The 22,028-nt window shown below is 33.0% G+C and overlaps 4 protein-coding genes and 1 long non-coding RNA gene across 9 annotated transcripts; 2 read left to right on the top strand and 3 right to left on the bottom strand.

Moving 5' to 3' along the window:
* LOC104723871 (leucine-rich repeat extensin-like protein 3) lies at window positions 1,337-4,051 on the top strand. Its single transcript, XM_010442300.2, has one exon. The coding sequence runs from the start codon at window positions 1,553-1,555 to the stop codon at window positions 3,713-3,715; it is 2,163 nt and encodes a 720-aa protein (XP_010440602.1). The 5' UTR covers window positions 1,337-1,552; the 3' UTR covers window positions 3,716-4,051.
* On the bottom strand, window positions 6,090-9,360 carry LOC104723870. 5 transcript variants are annotated; one of them, XR_757438.2, is made up of 9 exons: window positions 9,151-9,360; window positions 9,025-9,057; window positions 8,795-8,918; window positions 8,664-8,695; window positions 8,204-8,328; window positions 7,974-8,087; window positions 7,835-7,885; window positions 7,129-7,183; window positions 6,090-6,373 (listed from the first exon to the last, which is right to left on the bottom strand). It is a non-coding gene; the product is annotated as an uncharacterized LOC104723870 (long non-coding RNA). The 5 variants fall into 5 exon arrangements; XR_757436.2 differs by having other exon boundaries at window positions 8,028-8,087; window positions 8,204-8,321; window positions 9,151-9,358; XR_757437.2 differs by having other exon boundaries at window positions 8,028-8,087; window positions 8,795-8,903; window positions 9,151-9,358.
* LOC104728141 lies at window positions 12,453-12,918 on the bottom strand. The gene has a single exon (XM_010447169.1). The coding sequence runs from the start codon at window positions 12,909-12,911 to the stop codon at window positions 12,453-12,455; it is 459 nt and encodes a 152-aa protein (XP_010445471.1). The 5' UTR covers window positions 12,912-12,918.
* Window positions 14,809-19,579, top strand: LOC104723869 (probable serine incorporator). Its single transcript, XM_010442298.2, has 13 exons — window positions 14,809-15,009; window positions 16,731-17,108; window positions 17,207-17,280; window positions 17,372-17,531; window positions 17,646-17,670; window positions 17,755-17,844; window positions 17,938-18,109; window positions 18,209-18,282; window positions 18,430-18,499; window positions 18,596-18,667; window positions 18,750-18,883; window positions 18,981-19,054; window positions 19,140-19,579. Exons 2-13 carry the CDS (start codon window positions 16,919-16,921, stop codon window positions 19,187-19,189), a joined length of 1,185 nt encoding a protein of 394 aa, XP_010440600.1. The 5' UTR covers window positions 14,809-15,009; window positions 16,731-16,918; the 3' UTR covers window positions 19,190-19,579.
* LOC104728140 (vegetative cell wall protein gp1-like) lies at window positions 19,700-22,004 on the bottom strand. The gene is made up of 7 exons (XM_010447168.2): window positions 21,586-22,004; window positions 21,359-21,493; window positions 21,164-21,271; window positions 20,981-21,061; window positions 20,568-20,700; window positions 20,435-20,474; window positions 19,700-20,297 (listed from the first exon to the last, which is right to left on the bottom strand). The coding sequence occupies exons 1-7, from the start codon at window positions 21,961-21,963 to the stop codon at window positions 20,162-20,164; spliced, it is 1,011 nt and encodes a 336-aa protein (XP_010445470.2). The 5' UTR covers window positions 21,964-22,004; the 3' UTR covers window positions 19,700-20,161.

Below are 22,028 nucleotides of genomic sequence, written 5' to 3'. Positions count from 1 at the left end.
TGCCTCTTCTTATTTTTCTTTATAATAGTATTGCTTTAAGACATTAGTACAACAATCATTGTTAACATAAGCATGATTAGTTTATGTAATAATGTCATCATCTCATAATGTCTTTTATTTGAAGACTTTTGCTTTTGTTTGCTTCTGTAGAATCTGTTGAAAAGGAATTTTCACCAGCAGAAAACAAAAGAAGAAGAAGAAGGCTCTCATCAAAAGCTGGCATTATCCTTTTCTTCTTTCACCTCCTAATCTTTGCGCGTTTTTTCTTTCTTTCTTTCAAATTGTTTTTATTTAAAAAAAAAAACATCATGCCTACTTATTTATTCCTTTATTATATTAAAATATCAGGCTTCGTATTTTGAGAGAGGGAGAGAGATATTGTTAAGTTAGATTATTAAAAATTATGGTTTAAGGAAAGCATCTATCAACATTTTATAAATCGTCCATACTACATTAATTTACAGCTTTCATGACAATATTAATGGAATATTGTATGTGCTGGAGATGATTGAGAGATATAAAAAGTAGACAAAAAAAAAAGAGGCCACAAGACCTTTCGGTGAAGACATCTTTTAGCTTGGAATCAACTTGATCAACAATTCCTCATTTAGGTGTAACATATATAGATATATTGTAATAAATATATATATATATATATATTCATACAACTAATCACATGCATTTCATAATAATATTTAAAATAAAAACCCATTCCTTAGAACAAATATGATCAAATTCAGTTAGAAATGATGAGATACCAATTTAAAAAGTATTATGTATGTTTCAAAACAAATAATTTTTAGGGTATTTTTTTCAAAATAAACACCATTTTATGTTTTCATGCAAAGTGTAATAGTAACTATACTTAATATTAGAGAGGCAAGTAAAAATAACCACATAAACCAAAACGCATCATCCAACTCAGAATTTATGTATAAACGGTTTGGTTTCGTTTTTGAGTTTTAGTTTAACCGAACCAAACCAAATTCAAATTTAATTTAATTATATACAAAATTACGAATATATATTATAATACTAGATAGATTTTTATTTCTTAATTATATCTAAAGTTTTATTTTTAAGAAAAAAGCAAACAAAAAAAAAACTGAATTAACCAAACCAAAACAATGGAAAAAAAAAAACTAAACCGAAATCAAACCATAAACCGGATTATCCACACCTAATAATTATTTTAGTAACATAGAGATTTTATGGGGAATAGGTGAGAGAGCTAACTAATTTGATAAATAACTATAAATTTTGAAAAAACAAAATTTGAAAAAAAAAAAAAAAAAAAAGATAAGCTTGAGCTGTGAATGAGCTGTAACTCTCTCATTTATATTCCAACATCTCTCTCCTTCCACACAACAACAATATTAACACAAAGCTCCCTTCTCTTCTCTTCCTCATATACTCGTATCTTCAATAAACTCCTCCATAACATTATTATCATCATTACTCAATCCACATTTCCCATTTTACCCTCGCTTCTCTTTCGAATTCTCCACCCCCCACCCATTGCCCACTCCACTCAGATGACTTGTGCAGTGTAATGAAGAAGACGATTCAAACTCTCCTCTTCTTCTCCTTCTTCCTTCTCCTCATCAATCTCACCACCTCTCACGGCGGTGCTCTCTCCGATAACGAAGTCCGTCACATCCAACGCCGTCAATTACTCGAGTTCGCTGAACGGAGCGTCAAAATCACCGTCGATCCTTCTCTAGTCTTCGAGAATCCGAGATTACGAAATGCTTACGTAGCTCTACAAGCTTGGAAACAAGCGATTCTCTCTGATCCGAACAACTTCACTTCGAATTGGATCGGATCCAATGTCTGTAACTACACCGGAGTTTTCTGTTCTCCGTCGCTTAATAACCGGAAGATTCGTACCGTCGCTGGAATCGATCTAAACCACGCCGATATCGCCGGTTATTTACCTGAAGAGCTTGGTTTGTTATCAGATCTCGCTTTGTTTCATGTTAATTCAAACCGGTTTTGTGGTACTGTACCGCATCGGTTTAACCGGTTAAAGCTTTTATTCGAGCTTGATTTAAGTAACAACCGGTTCGCTGGGAAGTTTCCGACGGTTGTCTTGCAGTTACCGTCGTTGAAGTTTTTAGATCTTCGGTTTAATGAGTTCGAAGGAACTGTACCGAAAGAGCTTTTTAGTAAAGATCTCGACGCGATTTTTATAAACCATAACCGGTTCCGGTTTGAGTTACCGAAGAATTTTGGTGATTCTCCGGTTTCGGTTATCGTATTGGCGAATAACCGGTTCCATGGTTGTGTACCTTCGAGCTTGGTGGAGATGAAGAACTTGAACGAGATCATCTTCATGAACAATGGCCTTAATTCTTGTTTACCGTCTGATATCGGACGGTTGAAGAACGTGACGGTGTTTGATGTTAGTTTTAACGAACTTGTTGGGCCGTTACCGGAGAGTGTTGGTGGTATGGTTTCGGTGGAACAGCTTAATGTGGCGCATAATAAGTTGTCAGGGAAGATTCCGGCGAGTATTTGTCAGCTTCCGAAGCTTGAGAACTTTACTTACAGTTACAATTTCTTCACTGGAGAAGCGCCTGTGTGTTTGAGGTTGCCGGAGTTTGATGATCGGAGAAACTGTTTGCCGGGTAGACCTGCTCAGAGGTCTCCAGGGCAATGTAAAGCGTTCTTGTCTCGTCCGCCGGTCAATTGTGGGTCGTTTGGTTGTGGTCGTTCTGTGTCCCCTCGTCCTCCCGTTGTAACGCCGTTGCCGCCGCCTTCTTTGCCATCGCCTCCACCGTCACCAATTCTCTCAACACCTCCTACGATTTATTCACCGCCTCCTCCGGTTAACTCTCCGCCACCTCCACCGCCAGTTTATTCTCCTCCACCTCCACCACCATCGCCCTCACCGCCTCCTCCGCCAGTATATTCTCCACCACCACCACCACCGCCGCCCCCACCTCCTCCGCCAGTCTACTCTCCTCCACCTTCTCCAACACCAACTCCGGTTTACTGCACCCGTCCACCACCACCACCGCCTCATTCACCGCCACCACCCCCACAGTTTTCTCCTCCACCCCCTGAACCATACTACTATAGCTCACCACCGCCACCGCATTCACCTCCACCACCACCACATTACTCTCCGCCACCGCCACCACATTCACCTCCGCCACCAATGTATCCATATCTATCTCCACCAACACCAATTTACTCTCCACCTCCCACTCCAGTCTATTCCCCTCCTCCTCCACCTCCTTGTATCGAACCACCACCACCTCCACCGTGCATAGAGTACTCACCATCTCCTCCACCGGTCGTTCATTACAGCTCTCCACCTCCTCCACCGGTCGTTCATTACAGCTCTCCACCTCCACCACCAGTCTATTACAACTCTCCTCCTCCATCGGTCGCTCATTACAGCTCTCCTCCACCACCACCGGTCTATTACAGCTCTCCTCCTCCACCGGTCGTTCATTACAGCTCACCACCACCACCAATAGTACATTACAATTCTCCGCCGCCACCTCCAGTACACTACAGCTCTCCACCGCCGCCACCATCAGCTCCATGTGAAGAATCTCCTCCACCAGCACCGGTTGTTCACCACAGCACACCACCACCGGTGATCCACCAAAGCCCACCACCACCGTCTCCTGAATATGAAGGACCACTACCACCAGTCATCGGAGTATCATACGCCTCTCCTCCACCACCGCCATTCTATTGATTCTTTTGAGAACCCGGAGACTGAAACGATGGCGTGGCACAAGAGCCCTAAACAGATTAAAACAGAATACGGCGTCGTCGGTCAATTCTTACACAGAGCACACACGGGCAATAGATTTTTTAGAACAAATTATTTTGTGAAAATAAAATAAAATAAAAAGATAAAAGAAATTGTTTGTATAGAGTAAGATCTCTTTTGTGTTTTCTATTAATTTTATTTTTCTCTTTTAGTTGGATTTGGTAGATTTTGTTTTCGATACATGAGATGATAAGAGCTTAGGCTATACACTTTTTTTTTTGTTCGTTATCAATATCTTTCTTTGCTTTCAAAAAGCTCCATTTCAATCCAAACTGTGAAACTTAAACTGATGTAAACAAACAATTATGTTTACAGAATTAAGATTTGTCCAAAGTAAGTTTTGTCTGAATGTAAAGTTGGAAACAGTTGCAAATGACAATGACTCGTGGAAGCCTGTTGGAGAAAAAGAGCAAGATACAATTTACTCCTAAAATAAGAAAGCAACTTGGAACGCTACGTTTTGATTCCGTGATGACATAACCAAAATAAACGCGAACATGTATATGTCACAATGGCGAATTTGCGCGGAAAATAATGGTGACCGCGTATTTGGTTATGCAGGGAAAGTGGTTTTAGAGTGCGGTACGAATCAACTGTGGTACATGCGGTTTGCGGAACAAATGCGGTTTATACAAAATAAGCGGTATAGAATGATATTTGATTTGTGAAAAAACTATTTGCGATTTAGTATTAATTATATGAATGGAAAAAAAGAGGTGCGAATTACATATTATAAATAAATTTGTTAATAATTAGTATGTTTGTATATTATTGTATGTTATAACATGCCGTAAAGATGCTTGACAATGGTTAAACAATTCATGTTTATTCTTTGGAGGAAGACCAGAATAAAATTGGGACATATGATATCTCACAACTCGATTTCGTGATGATTTATAAGGAGCAAGAAATCCTTGTTTGTTTTATCTTACTATTTACAATAATACTATATACTTTATTATTAATAAGATTTTTATTTTCTGTATTTGCAACCACATGTTACAAATTTATTTGTTAACATAGAAACTGAATTTATAATTATTTACATCAAGTAAACAGTACAAGTATTCAATCACAGAAAAATACAACACAATAGAAATTATTAAATCATTTAAGAAGTGTAATAAGAGGCCTAGATAGATAATAAATAGTGTTGGTTTTTCAGTATTTGCATGTGTTTGACAAAGTAACGTAGGACATATATAAATATTTTTTATATAAACAAATACTTTGATTGGTGCGGTTTTTAAAATAATGCATGGTTTGTGACCTTTATAATTTTTGAAAACTGTCTAGTGCATTATTCACTAGACAAATCCGCACATAGATTTATTTTTTTTTCAAAAACGCAAATTTCATTTTTTGTTGTAATTGGTGAATGTAGTACGGTTTTAACAAATCAAAATAAAAAAACGCTTTTTATATGTCTCCATTCACTACGAAAGAGTTAGGGAAGGAGTGAGACATGACCAAAACAAGGAGAAAAAAACTTAATTAATAAACAGCATGCGAATAAAAGTCCTTCATTGGTGCTAAAGATTTTTGATTACTACAAATGTTGTGTCATATTCTGAAAACGATGTCTATTTATATATATATTTTTTTACTTAATTTTTAATAAATTCGTGTGTTTATTTCATTTACATAGTGAGCTGGATTGATAATATAGAAAAAAAATAGAATCATAAAACACTTTAAAAGGTGTGCGACTGTGGGGAATAGAACAATGATACACTCTAAATTACTTGATTTCCCCATTTTTATTCATATTCTAAAAAAAACGTTTTGGACTTATAGTTGGATTATAAATATGAAGTTATGGACACAACTAAGAAGTTACGAGTTAAAAAAAATCTTAGTATATAATTCCATAGTATAATATATCACATATATTTTTGGCAAACTAAAAGTTAATTTGGTGCAATTAAACAAAGAAGAATTTATTTTGGTGGTCTAAGAAAATGTTAATCTAGTGGGAGGTAAAGGACACAACTTTTTCACTTCAATAGTGTCGTATCTTGAACAGAACTGCCCTTGGTATTTTAATGGGCTGCAAGCAGATAATGTTTTGGACCTATAATTGAGAATTAAACGAGAGAAAATAAACTTATAACAAAGAATATGAAAGAAGAATATTCGAACTCTTAATTTGGAAAAAAAAAAACAATGCTAAATACTTAAATAGGTGTACTTGTAAAACTATTCGTATAAGTATTTTTTAAAACATTGGGGTTACATAGATATTTCGTGTTTTCCCAAATTGAGAGATCAACGCATAATATTAGAGTTTAGTCACTAAAACCAAAATGTTTACTTTAGAAAACATTAGAAAATATATAGTAAGATAGTAAATCTATACTATTAATTGGGAAGTACACTTACAGATAAAAAAAAAATTAATCATGTATGACATGAAATATCCATACGAAATAAAAAGGGAAAGAACAAAGAAAAAAACAGTTGAGGACAAAGATGTAATCTTAAAAGTAAAAAACACGCGGATCCTCTATGTTTGGCTATTAATGTATTCGGATATTTGATAAGATAGCTATGTGTCCAAACAAACTGGTTCTCGCAATCCTACAAGGTAAATAAATTGGAACAGCTTAGCAGCTTGCATTTAAATTCGAAACCATATACTTTTGGAAGTAATACTTGGGTTCACCCGTAGAGGTGAACCTCTTCATTCATCCCTTTATAAAATAAGTAAATAAAATCTGTACATATTTATTATAAAATTAAAAACTTAAACCGCTCTTTTATAAACCCAAACAGATATATAATTTCGTTGTACTTGTAAAATCTAAACCGTAACCATCTCATTTGTAAACCCAAACCATCTCATTTATAAACCCAAACTGACATATACTTTCGTTCTAATTGTTAAATCTAAACTCTAACCATCTCATTTGTAAACCTAAACTGACATATAATTTTGTTCTAATTGTAAAATCTAAACCCTAACCACCTCATTTGTAAACCCAAACCGACATATAATTTCGTTTTAATTATAAAATCTAAACCCTAATTCTCATTTATAAACCAAAACCGATATATAACCTCGTTTAATTATAAAATCTAAACCAAGACAGTATTTAACTTTCTTTAAATAAAAGTATACAAAATTAGTTTCCTTAATTAGTTTTGCTTTTTAATTTAATTTTGATTTATTTTTTAAATAAAATATTAGATAAAACATTCTGATTAGTTGAGAGGAAAGGGGGTGAATACAAAGATTCACCCCTAAGGGTGAACCTAAGTATTTTTCTACTTTTGGGTAATCATTTAATCTTCAACAAATAAGGGATTTTAAAGTACCGTTTTGGACAACTTACCATTTTGCATAGACGTCATCGTAGTAAATAATTACCATATTTTTCGTCTATAAATCTGCAAAAACTCACCGAATCAAAAAAAATATGGTTGAAATACCTATCATATCATTTTGGTTACTCATTTTATCTCCAACAAATCAGGTATTTCAAAAACTTACCAAACGTAATATCAATCATGGCAAACAAAAACGTTAATTAATCTAATGACATAAAAAATCATCTTTTATCATATCAATCCTAACCGAAAATAAAATAAACACATTAACTGATAATCTTTCATTGATTCACAGAATATTCTACAATTTACACAATCACAACAACTCATAACTCAAATTTCTATATAAACAAGGCTAGACGACATAAACGAGCAAACACCTCAAACCTAACCTAGAATAATAAGTCAGATAATCACCTTGGTCGCCAATGATGCAAAAAAAAAAACTCGAACCCAAAGTAAATGTATCACTTTGATCCCAAAGTTGTATAATCTTAATTCTCTTTATTCTTAAGCACTGTTTATCATAATATGAAACTAATGTCACTATTGTCATTATATGAAACAGGATGAAGAATACGTCCAATTCAAGGAGGCCTACACCATGTATCAACTCTCAAACTCGAAATTCACAAGGAATTCTACTGGATCAATAATCATGTTCCAAATAGTTCAGTTTTTCATATAGTTTCTCAATAATTTGAAACTTACTTGGATCACGCGGAGAACCATATAAGACTCACCCAATAATCAAATCCTTTCCTGCAAGGATATGACCTTTAAAAGGTGAGAACTTTTTTTTTTTTTTTTTAACATTTGTGCCCACTGCTATAAGGACGAAAGGTAAAACCTTTCTATAAGGGCGACTTTGATCATTTGTGTCCACAGTTTCCAATAAACTTACATTTTCTCCGGTTTCATCTCACATGGCTCAAGTCAATGATGTTTCAGAACTTCATCCAGACTGGCGAAATAACAATTAAAAAGGGTAAGTAATTAAACCAATTGTATAATCATGTATTATAAAGTCTTTTTAATAACTTAAAACAAATCAGTTTGATTGTTTCTATTGTTACTTACATCTATATTGTCTATTTGAATAACAGAATAAGCACGCCGATAAAATTGAAGCCAGCCCGATTGGGAACCAAGGTTAAGGATCAAGATGGAATGTTTGTTTTTTAAATTCCATGCTCATCTGTTGCCTTTTTAATAGGTCAAACAACACACTTTCAAGTTACATATTCTCAATAATACTCAAAGAAGATGTACATATATTTCATTATTTGATTTGCATTATCTTGAGCATGCCTTTTAATTTGAAATTGATATGTATGTGCATGGCTATGTGTAGACTGTAGAGTGATATCAACAACAGTGTTCCTTTGGACAAGGATAGCAAATCACAGAAAAAATAATGATTTATGTTTTCAGAAAACAATTAGTCGTAAACTACACCAAACGACAATGGAATTTCAGAAGATTATATGAAATAGAATATGTTTCAAACTTAGAACTAAAAGATGAATAAGACTCATACCTGATTTACATTTCACAAAATCTACTGCTAGTCTATATTGATGAGAGGAAAGATATCAATTAGTTTACAAATCAAATAACAAATAAAACTGTTAAGTTGAAATGGAGAAACAGATCCAATGATTAACTTACCACTTCCAGAACAATCGAAAATAATCAAAGGCACTTATTGTCGCGGTGTATTCTTCCACGGTTTGCAGTAGGGAAATCGCTTGACCTCTTTGAGGAATTCACAACAACACTGTTTACAAAGCCACTTTTTTTTAAAAAAAGGAAATTAAAATCTTCGTAAACAATAAATTTCATGTTAAAGAAAATTTGTAGGTAAATTAGATTAAATTGATGAAGAAAACGCATCATACCCGATTAAAATTTAAGAAACCCACAGCGAAAATCTGTAAAAACGAAAGACAAAAATTAGGTCTCAAACAAATAAAAAATTCAACCGGTAGACGAAAATGAAAAACCAGATCCAACTGTTAACTTACCCGTTTAGACAATCAAATACTCTAACAAAGACAAATATATCGAAGAAGTATATGGATTTTAAAAATATATGGGTATATCAATTTCGATTCAGCTGTTATCGTCTATGTTTCGGTGGAAAGAAAAATCGATGAGGAGTGGAGAAGATGACGGCCCATTACAGTAGAACCATACAGACCCATCAATATTCTTTTTTATTCTTGACATTATGATCCATTAAACACTGTAGAACCGTTAGTTCTTCGATTTTAAAACTAAACTGAAAAAACAATCCTATAATAATCATAAAATTAGCTTTATTATTTAAATACTATGTAGTTTGAGAAAAAGAAATATCAAAAATAAAACCTGCACGTACATGGATCACTTCCAGAACAAACATGAGTTCTGTCTACAATATCATAACCATCAAGTTCTAGTGCTTTGTTTGCTAGAATCCGGTATTGATCAGTATTGACCGACATTAATCGATTGACAGAAATTTAATTTTTTATATAAAAAATAAATAATAACAACATAAATTTACTAAAAAAAAATATAATAACAAATATACATTTTCATTTTGTAAACTCAAAAGTTGGTTTTAATGTTTTTCTAGATGTATGTTCTTTTCTTTTCTTTAACCAAAAAAAATAAACATTAGCAATGTTTGGATATATTTCAAATGACATAATCTTATAAAACTCCAACTTTTGAATTTACAAAAGAGAAATTGATTTTTAAAAGGAAAGTGTATATTTTGGGACGGGACAGATTCCCGAAACAGGACAAACCATATATGGGACGGGACGGGTTCCTGAAACAGACGTACTGTCTTTCTCTTACTTTTTTTAATGCTTTTAAATCTAATTATCTTTTTTTTTAAACCGAACTGAAAATAGTTTGAATATTAAATTGGTACAAAGTTGGATTATGAATGTTAATAACATTTTTAACAAATACGTTTACAAATGTAACTTCACATGTATGTAAAGTAATCTAAATCTAATTGTAATTTTAATTTTTAGAAATTAATCTCGCACATGCGTGCGGGTCCGATCCCTAGTGCATAATAAACGTTAACACACAAGTTCGTTCAAATGCATAATATAAATATATTTAAATTTTCATTTTTTTTGTAGCTGTATCTAAAATATATGTATTAACTAATAACTAATAAGACTCATGGTTTATACTGTTTATAGAATGGTCAAATCTTACTCATCTCACAAGTTCAAATTATTTCTGTGAAAAGTAATTTTTTAGACAAGTGATTCTAATAGCGTTAATAGCTGTATCTAAAATATATGTATTAACTAATAATAACTAATAAGACTCATGGTTTATACTGTTTATAGAATGGTCAAATCTTACTCATCTCACAAGTTCAAATTATTTCTGTGAAAAGTAATTTTTTAGACAAGTGATTCTAATAGCGTTAATAGTTATTTTATTTACAATCATTTCTATAAAAGATAACTGCCGTATTATAACGCAACCCTGACAGAGTGATATTTCAAAGGAATGTGGTTATCCTTTTCTTCTTGCTGGTGACTGGTGGTGGCTCATGCTTAATGCCATTTGTTCTCCATAGATGGTCCAATATCTTCTTATATATGCCAAATTTATTTAGTCTTGGTTCTTTCAAATGAAAATTTTAGTTTTTGTTTGCGTTTATAAAAAATTCTCAAAACATCTTTCAGTTTTGTAAAAAAAAAAATACATTATTGTTTTTCATTGCAGAATATTTTGCGAACTGTATATGTTAATTATTGTTGTACTCGTCTTTGTTTCAATAATTTTTAATGAGAAAATGCACACTCGTCTTTGTTTAAATATATTTTCAATAAATTATGTGAATCAAAACTTTATTTTATTTTCATAAGACATGCATATAAAAGAAAATTTTACTACAATAATATATATTTTTTAACTTGTCTGATCATGAATTAAGTTTGTTTAAAATTATATAACTATTAATGCATGTTGCTCTCCAAAGTGTGTTTATGGATGTGTCCATGCGCTGTAAATTACACATTCAAGATCCTGAAGCTTATTCACCTATGCTTCTAGTATAAGAACAACCCAAAGAACAAGAACAAGAAGAATAAGAAATCTATCTACCCGAAACCCTTACAGACAATAGATTACCAAGAGGCTTTCTAAACCCGAAAACTCTCTCTCTCTAACTTGTCTTTCTCTTGCTTCTAAGTTGGTGATTCTTCTCTCTCTCTTCCATTGTGAACCCTTGCCTCTCTTTATATATAACCTTGAAGCCGCCTTATTCCAATTAGGTTTAGGGTTTGCAACTCCTTCTCCTTTTTGGAAACTTGCCTTTCTTCCTTGTAAAGAAACACAAACCAACCGACTTGATTCTGGTCCACATCCGAAAGTCCTTCACGACTCAAACTCGGCCCTGTAACAGCGATGATGTGTAGTTGCATCCTACAATATTAATTGGGAAGTACAAATATGAAACTAACCTTAAAATGTGTAAAAAAATACATTTAATTGTCATTAGAAAAACTTAATTAAAATAAATCAATTAATTAAATAAATATTATTAATTAAAAACGAAAATTGGGGACACATAAAATAAAATAAATTGTAGAAAAGTTAAATAAAAATCTATTAAAATCAAAACTAATTCGTACTTTAAAAAAAATTAACAGCTAAGATTATAAAAATTTAATCGAATAAAATCTAAAGTTCATTACATGCAAATGTTTTATTGACAGTTTTTTAATAATCATTTTTAAAATACAAAATTTTTAATATAAGCAAACCAAATTTTTAATCACAAATCTTTATAAATAACATAATAACAAAATAAATTATTAAAAGTTTTCATCAAACAAATAGTTTAGCCTGCGGTTTTCCACGGGTTAGTACCTAGTCATAGGTATTTTGGATGTGAGAATTGAGTGGATAATAATAATTGGTCCTAAACTCTTTTACTCTTGCTTGATCTACTAATAATTAGGGAATTTTATTTTAATTAATATGTGGTTAAAAAACTGAATAATAATTGATCAAAAATATCCGTAACTTAAATAAAAATATTACTGAATTAAGTATCAGTAAAATATTACTTTTGATCACTTTTATGTGCGTTGTTAGGTTTATATAGCCACGATGATGGTAGCCTTGTTGGCTTGGAATTTTGCTTTTGTAACCATTTCTTTCTTTGATGGAGACTAGTAACAATATATAAAATTTAGTGTAAAAAAAAGAAAATTAACCAAAAATTCAAACACCAAACATTTTGATTTTATTACTTTTAATCAAGGGAGATGCAAAACATATATTGAATATTTTGAAATCACTAAGAATCCCATCTAAAACACTCAGGCTGGCCTCCGTCGCGTCTATCCCGACAAGGGGATAATTCAAAAAATTTCCAAATACATTCGCTGCAGACTCTATATTTACCTCTTGGATTGTCATCTCTATCTACTTTAAAAATATCAAACGTTGCTTTAGTATTTGGCCACTCAAAAGTGCAAGTGTACCTTGTCGTCTTACGAAGATTGACACGAAACTTGAAATCAAAACTAGCTCCAAAGGGCAGTGTTTTTACGCCTAAATCCTCCCCTTTGTTTGTACAATGCACAGTCATTGTTGCACGTGAGATCAATTTGTTAATGATAATAACATGTTTGGATGCGAATGGTAAAAACCCATTGGTGGATGAATGGTTTCCAAAAGCTGAAGATGTTTTTAGAAAAACAAGAAAAAAGATGGTTAGTGTGAAAATGAAATTTTGATTTGTTATAGAAGCCATGGGTGTGTTTTTTGTTTAAGGTGTGAGGAATATTTCTCTTGTTTCGGAGGAAGGATTTATAGATTGAATAACATTTATTGTCTTTTTATTATTACTGAAACAAATATTGATTATTTATTGGGATTATGTGAAAATCTAAGTTTATTAATTAAAATAATTTATTGACAGTGTAATATAGGGAATCTAAACGTATCATTCATAATTAATAATTAATTAGATATATGCATACTACATAAATCAATATATAATCTTTCTAAATAATTATTTTTTCTAACACAAACTTCATATTTATAATTTTTCTATTTTTTTGTCGCCTATAAAACTATGATTTTTTCATTTAATTATCAATTTTCATTAGGTAAATATTTAATTAATTATTTATAACTATGTAATTTTGGTAACAAATTTGATATTTTTACTAGCAAGTTGTAGTCTTCTATTTTTGAAGTTTTTATTTATTTATTAATATTGTAGTTTACAAGTGGAGGGAACTACTTAATTTTAGGGAAAATTATATATATATATATATATATATATACTGTAGTAAATATTAAGACCACTTTTAATTCACATATAATAATATTGTCTCACACATATTTATTTGTAACGTCTATGCAAATTTGAGAAAGATAAACAGAGTATATTATTTGACATTAAATATATGCAAATAAAACCAAAATTTAATTTATTTATTTAATTGAAATCTTTATACTGCATCCAACATTGTCATTTGTGACATCTACAAAGAATACAAAATATATATATATATATATATATATATATATATATATATTTAGTATTAACTAAAATCTATAGAATTAAAACCAAAATTTAATTGATTCAAAATATGTAACCACTTAGATATACTCAATGACAGTTTTAGATAGTAGTATATATTATTATTAACTACCCAATTAAACACCACCGTTAAACGATTCAATTTTATGTGATACAGTACTAAAATTAAGCACACGAATAAATCAAATCGAATAAAACTCTTAAGCTAAGATACTTCTAGACCAGATATGATATACAAAGACTAAAAGACGTTATGTAAAAGAAAACTATTTAATTATATAGTACTAAGAAATTATCAACAATACCTCTAGTTTTAAAAGTATTCAACTATTAGTCAGTTTTTTTAACGTTTTATTTATTAATTTCATCAAAATGGTCAAATCACTCCGAATCCGTTAACGAAGGATGGCGTAGCTATCACATGCCTTAATTCATCAATATGATCAAAATGTGTTTTACGCAAAACGTCTCACATTTATAACCCAAAATATACATTTGTGTCCATATTATCTGTTTTCATTTATCCAAATGTAGCATGTCCAATAAATCAGCAATTCTGATTGATGCTGTTTGACCAAAAAAACAAAAACGAATTGAAAATTTATTTTGCTGATCTGTTTCTATCAGATTTGGATTTTTGAACACAACATTCTACGTTAGATATGATCTGCCACTAATAATATTGATTCGGGCTTTTGAAATTATTCTAAAAATATTAATAATGTTTTATATTTCCATTTTTTTACATTTCAACTGTTAAAGTTATCATGGTTTTACTTGAAAGATAGGAGGGCGTCGAGTGGAGACAGTAAACTTAACGGCGGGAAAGCAAAAGATAATCATACGAATTAGGTGACAGAACAATGTAATAATATTTTTTTTTAACTTTAACCAAAAAGAAAAAAGAAAAAAACTGTTAAAAAAGAAAAGAGTATCCTCATTATTGAATATGCTCACAAATTAGGAAACATAAAAAAGATGTATTATGTATATATATATATATGTATAAATAAATATATAAATAAAATGAGAGAAAAAAAGATCCACAATCTATATACTCTACGCATGCCATAGGCCCATTACACAACAACACATATATACTATTAAGAAGTGTTTAAAAAGAGAACAAAAGGCAAAAGATCAAAACTCAAACGAAACACCAAAACCTGAAATCATTAATTTTTGTTTTTTTCTCTCTCAAATCTTCTTTGGGTTTCTCATTTGTAAGTAAAACCTTTTACAAGAAACATTCTTCACATCTTCAGATCCGATCTTGAGCTTCTGCACCAGAAAGAAACAGGTTCTCTTCAATCTAATCTTCTTCTTTCTTTCTTTCTTTTTTTGTTTGGATCTATCAGATTTAATTAGTAACATGCATCATGCATGTGCTTCCTTGTTACTTGTTATATAATAATAACTACACTTAAGAATCGTTTTTTTAAGTGTTTAGTATGAATCTTGCGATTCACAGATGTGTCTTGGGAAAATGAATGGGGATTCGAGTTTTGTAGTATTTTTTTTTTCCATTTGTTTTCTGGGAATCCAAACACTAGATTTCTTCTGCAAAACCCATAATGTTAAAATGAGTTTCTTTTTTTTTCCAAAAGATTTGAGGCAGAGAGGGACCAGTCAATATTCACTTTTCCTTCTTTTTTATTTTTTTTTGTCCTCTCCTCTCTTTGCTTTCTGCTAATTTATCTAGCCTTTTTAACAGATTAGACGTAACTTTAACATAATTAAACCTTAATTTATGCGTGATTGATATTTCCAGGTACATGATGCTTCTTCTCTATGCTTCATTTATACGTTTTCTTTATTTTTTCGGGTTTTCCTTACATGACAAAACTCAATTATGTAAAAAATTGTAACAAGAAAGCATTAGATTATAGTTTTATTGATCGGAACAACCCAAGGGCATCATGCGTGTAATGAGCTTAATTAATTAGAATAATATTACCACTACAAATCGTATTTTATTTATCTTATAATATTGAATAGTTTTTTTTCTAGTATAATTAGAATACTAAATGTTGTTTAATGTTGATTCTATTAAAAACTAAAAAGAGTAATTTTGGAATTTATCTAACTTCTTAATCACTAGGTATGAACAACTCAACATGTTATACAATTTTGATATCTTTATTAATATCTAAGAAATTTGAGGGTCCTAGACTCATAATCTCCTTGAACAAGGACAAGAGGACGTTAGATTAGTTTCCTTTTTGTTGCCGATTTTTAAACTCTTAACCTTAAAAATTGTTTTTTTAATGGCTAATTACTACACCGATCGAGCTATCAACATAAGTCAATTTTGATATTATTCTTATTATATGATCATATATAATATATAGTTTCTTCATATCATATTTCGGCTGATCTTTTTCTTTTTTGGTTAAATCCTTTTCTAATTAAATTGTTTGAGAGGTAACCACTTACCACGGGTCTCACTCAATAAAGTGGACTTGTGAATCTCTTCTAAAAATAAGTTTGCTTTTCTCAATTTCTGGTAGGCAAAAAAAGAAATGCAAAAAAGGAAAAGCAAAAAGATTCGTTAGCCCAATAGCGTCCGTACACGTTTCATTTTAGAATGCAAATTGTATACATTCATTCATCCCACCAAATAGTTATAAGGATTTGTTTCCTTTTCTATCTCTTCTTTTAAGCTTTCGTTTAAAAAGTTTCTTGGCCACTTCTTAGTTGTATTTCTGATGTATTTCATAAATACATACTTCTCTTGACTTCTAGGAGTTCAATAATTTTTAATATCTTATGGTTCAATACAACTTCATTGAAAGTATGATGGATTAGAGATTTCGTTGACGTTTGTGCCATATCAAAAGCATGCCTTCAAAAAAGTTCTTGTTAATTAGGCAAACTTGTACTGCACGTATTCTTTTATTGTCTTCTGCTTAACAAAAATACTTGACAATTTGCTTTCTGTTTAGAAAATGGATTCAGTGTGATTTGAGAGATTATAAACTTGATTTCTCGTTCCCTATATGTCATGGTTTCTTGTTTTAGGTTCTTTGTTCTGAAGGAAGACAGCTACACGCTTCTGGAGTGTCTTTCCTTGTGTTTAGTCCGGTCTTATAAATAACGGACAATCTCTCAAAGGACCGGGAGATTCGGGATTGATGGTATTGATCAGCCAAGCATCTCTGATTTTTCAATGTCATGAAGAAGAGAGAGTCTGCTAAGTTTAAAGACCTATGGAGACCGGTACAAGTATTGACAACAATAGCTATGAAGGAATCAAGAACGGTTCATGGTTTATCCAGTTTCGTAATGGCTGCAATCCATGGATGGCTAGATATGTGTATGGTCTGATATTCCTCTTGGCAAATCTGTTGGCTTGGGCCTTGCGCGATTATGGCCGAGGTGCCTTGACCGAAATGAGAAGTACGGTTTATCTAAGTCTATATTCTACTAGCCTTATGAAATTTGACAATTGTTTTTGTCAGATGAATTGATGATTTTACGTTTATTCATTATTGCAGAATTCAAGAATTGTAAAGATGGTGGAGAGTGTTTAGGGACTGAAGGAGTTTTACGAGTTAGCTTTGGATGTTTTGTATCCTTTTTCTTGACTCATTCATATTCATATACATACATTATCTTCATGGCTTGAGAGACTTTTTTGCCTTGACTGTGTTTTTTCCCAGCTGTTCTATTTCATTATGTTTCTTTCAACCGTTGGCACATCGAAGCTGCATTCATCAAGAGATAAATGGCATTCAGGATGGTGGTTTGCTAAGCTTTTCATGTGGCTTGGCTTAGTCATTTTCCCTTTCTTGTTGCCTTCTTCTATTATTCAACTTTACGGTATAAGGCTAATCTTCCTCGTCTGATTGTTTTTTTTTATATATATATCAGAATTTTATTAGCATCATGACAAGTAACTAGATCGAATGGCTTTTTTCTTTGCTTGTTTTGCAGGAGAGATTGCCCATTTTGGTGCAGGGTATAGTTTCTAATCCTATATCAGAAACTATGTGATGGTTTAAAGTAATCACGGAAGCTAATCATTTACTATCTTGTTTTATAGGGTCTTTCTCCTAATTCAGCTCATTAGTATCATCAGTTTTATTACATGGCTTAATGAATGTTTCCAAGCCCAAAAAGATGCAGAAAGATGGTGAGACCCCAATGAGACTGTTCCTTATATAGCTTGGATACATATACTACAAAACGATGTGAGTGTTTCTGATGAAGCTTTTTTATGTTGCAGCCGTGTCCATGTAATGCTATTAGCAACTACTGCGTACACAGTATGCATATTAGGGGTGATTTTGATGTACATATGGTATGTGCCTGACCCATCATGCCTTCTCAACATATTTTTCATCACATGGACTTTGTTCCTCATCCAACTCATGACAAGTATCTCTCTCCACCCCAAAGTGAGTCCCGGTTTCGAGGTTTTCTAACAATAGTATTCTTCCTTCATTATGTATGTGTATAGGATTTTATTAAATGTTTCTTTTGTTTTCATGTAACAGGTTAATGCTGGATTATTGACTCCGGCGCTTATGGGGCTTTATGTTGTGTTCATCTGCTGGTGCGCCATTCGAAGGCATGTTTCATTTTATCTTTATCTTTAATACTACAACCAGTACAAAAACAATCAGATGAACATCTAGCAATTAGAGTGTAGTCTCTATGTATATATGTCTGTGATCATTAAAGTACTTGTGTCATATATACATATTTTGTTTTGCAGTGAGCCAGTAGGAGAAATTTGCAACAGAAAAGCGGAAGGTTCTAGCAAAACGGACTGGCTGACCATCATAGTAAAAAATCTTAGACCTTTCTATGAATCTCTTGGTGAATTTTTGATATTATAAATGAACTTAACCTGATTTTCTCTATATATATGTGTCTTGTAGAGCTTTGTTGTTGCACTGCTTGCGATGGTAATCGCGACATTCTCCACGGGAGTAGATTCCCAATGTTTCCAGGTTTGTTATGCTCTGCCAAGTTTGCTGCAAAACTACTCCAAAAGAGAAGCTTGACTAATAAGCAAGTGACCTAATTTTACAGTTTAGAAAAGAAGAGAATCATGAGGAAGATGCAATTCCTTACGGATACGGATTCTTCCATTTTGTGTTTGCTACTGGAGCGATGTACTTTGCAATGCTACTTGTTGGCTGGAACATTCATCATTCCATGAAAAAGTAAGTTCTTGTTTTTTTTGTATACCAAACACTAAACTAACTAAAGCTTATTAAAACTGTGTGGTTCGATAATTCGATACTCGGGTTTTCTTGTTAGGTGGACAATTGACGTGGGGTGGACAAGTACTTGGGTAAGGATAGTAAACGAATGGCTCGCGGTTGGCGTTTACAGTAAGTAAAGAAAAAATTCTCTTCGACTCGTTTTTTAACAGGAATGAAGACAGTTTGTGATGTTTTGATGTACTGGTTGTTGCAGTTTGGATGTTGGTGGCTCCAATGGTACTGAAAAGCCGAGGAACTACATGAGAGATCACCAAAAAGAGCTTTTTGTCACCTCTCGTTTCATCTCAGTATTGTGGATTTGGCTGAAAAGTAGAATAGAAGATTAAGATTGGGGAACCTGTGTGAAAGCATCATATATTTTGCATTGTAGATTATTTTAGGATGAAAGAAAGGTTGATAAAAATATACAAATATAGCTATAGATTTAGTAATACTGTGAGTGTGTGACCCTATAATCATGAACACGTGTACACATACATCTCTCTACATTTATACGTAACATAGTTGTAAAACTAGCAATTGGGTGCTAAAAAGCAACAAAACCCAAGTTTTAGTGTAAACTTGGAGCCATATCAAAGACTCCAAAGAAGAGGGTCTCTAACCTGAACAATAAAGAGAAGAGACTCTTCACTACAAGCTTAATAATGGAAAGAGAAGTAACGCATCTTTAGTCCTTAAGAAATAACTTAACAACTCTGTTTTTCAAGTTTGAGAAAAACAGAGTTGAGAGAGGAAGATAAACTTCACCAAATCTTAAAAGCCTCACAAAAGCAATTTCTAAATTGCCAATGTTCAATTTTGACAAGACTTTATGGTCAACGTGTAAACCCTTTTAAAAAATCAGTACAACACAAAGGAGGAGCCTGACGAACTTTCTAAACGACAAATAGCCCCAAAAAATAAAAAGAGTTGAAAGACTTACCAGTTACCACCCTCAAGTTTATTACAATAAAACAACATCACAAGTGAAATGAAATATAGAAACACCAAAGAATAAATATCAAACCTATTTCAAAACATTTTGATGCTTATAAAAAATCATCTAACACTCACAAACCCAATTCTTTCTTCGTGATCATGGCTCGTACCTTCCTTCGTTCAGCCTATTTTTAACCCATGTTTGTATTCAATTTGATACCTTATACTACACCTTAGAACACAAACACTATCCTCAAGCATAACATAGCTCTCTCGAGCTAATATTCTCGCTTTTTCTTACCCAAACGGGTTTCCTCCTGATTGGAAAGAAGGTGGGTTCAAAGGAACTGCAGCAGCAAACGAGCTTCCAAAATTTTGATATGTTTGTTGAGCATCATATGAAGCGTTCATGTCGCCGACTGGGCTTACATTGCTGCAAAAAACGAAAAGATAAAATAAGCAGAGGTTTCATCCAAATCTTGAGGAAGAGTGTTAAAAGCTTTTGTACGGAATCATGGGGATCACGTTTAGATCAAGCACTAATGGATTAATTGAATCAGAAGGTCATACCTAGGTGGCATGCTTCCTGGTAATGGAGGAGACATGTATCCTGTAAATGAGGAGCAAATAGTTCATCAAACAATTCATAGGAGTAAACACATCATTCAACAGCAGAGAATAACAATGTAATGGCATGCTTTACTTGGTGGCATTGCAGATGGATGGGCTGAGACTTGAGAAGGTATATTGAAATGATTGTGTACTCCTTGAGAAGGCATCATGCCTGAAGGAGGTAATGCACCTTGGAGAGGAGCCATGGAAGGGAATTGATTTTCCTGTACAGTATATCACATCACTTTATCGCAATCACAAATCGACTATTGTATAGATATTTTGGTAAGACAAGTTGCTCGATTGTAGATGTTAACCGAGTAAAGTGAACGGGTTAACCAACTAACTCATAAGCTAAGTTTTCGCAAGTATTTCATTAAGTGTTCAAGCCAACATCTGCTCAGCTGCAAAGTAGCAATTTCGCTAAAAGCTAATTTCCAAAACATGTTTTGCTTTCACACAAAATTTTTATTCTGGCTAAGTCCAATGAGATAGAGGACATACCGTTTGTGTTTGTGATGGCGGCCCAGTGCTGAAGTCAAAAGGGTTCATTGACTTGACTGGCTGCGGGACGTTCTGGTAAGGCTGTTGCAGGAAATAGAAGATTAATAATGAAAAAGCAACAGGCTGGGATGTCATTGATGCTCAAATTCGTTGTGGATTTAGAAATATATCAGAAAAACTGACCACGGGGTTATTATACTGCTGCATTCCATAGCGCATACCATAAGGTGGACCAGCTTGCCACCCAGGTACTGCTGCATGGTATGATGGGTAGTTTACAGCGAATAAATCCTGTAGACAGGTTAGCATGTCATTTACCCTCCCAAAGATGGTAAGATATAGAAAGCACAGGTCAAATGGCTAAAATTAAATTGATACCGCTGGTAATTCGTTTCTTCCGGAAGGTTTAACCTCAGAAGACTGCAGGCCACCAGAAGGGACTCCTTGAAGAGGTTGCAGTGACGGTGCACTCATTGATCTTTGCACATTAGATGCAAAGGCTGTGTTCCATGGCTGTTACAAAAATCCGAGAAGCATAAGCACATTATATTTTGGAAGCAGAATTTTATGCAGTTCCATGAGAGATCATGCACTGAAGTGCCCACCTGTTCACTTGAATGTTCATTCGGAAATGGTGCAAAGATTTGTGACGTGGAATGACCAAGATGCCCAGGTCCGCTAGATGGTGTAGACGTCTGACCTGGCACAGAAGAAGGCACTGCCAACTGGGAGAGAAGTGAATCCAGTGTGTTTCCACTGGGTGGTGGTTGCGACACAATTAAACTAGGGGCACTGGGTGCAGCATCGAAAGATGCCCAGTTATCATTAGTTGAAGTTGCAGGCTGTGGAGTAGGCTGAGGAGCGGTTGATTCTGGTGCTTGTATTGAAACAGATGGAGCAGGAGGTTCAAAATCAGTATCAAAATCAATCAGGCTTAAAGCAGTCTCCAGCTTCACTTCTGGCGGCTTCTCATTTGTGGACATTAAACTACTCAATGATGTACCTGACTGAAATAACACAAACAGAAAACATCAACATTTTTTCTTTC

Source organism: Camelina sativa, chromosome 11 (genome assembly GCF_000633955.1).
Source record: "Camelina sativa cultivar DH55 chromosome 11, Cs, whole genome shotgun sequence".
In the NCBI taxonomy this organism is placed as follows: domain Eukaryota; kingdom Viridiplantae; phylum Streptophyta; class Magnoliopsida; order Brassicales; family Brassicaceae; genus Camelina; species Camelina sativa.
This window is presented reverse-complemented; position numbering and strand designations above follow the sequence as displayed.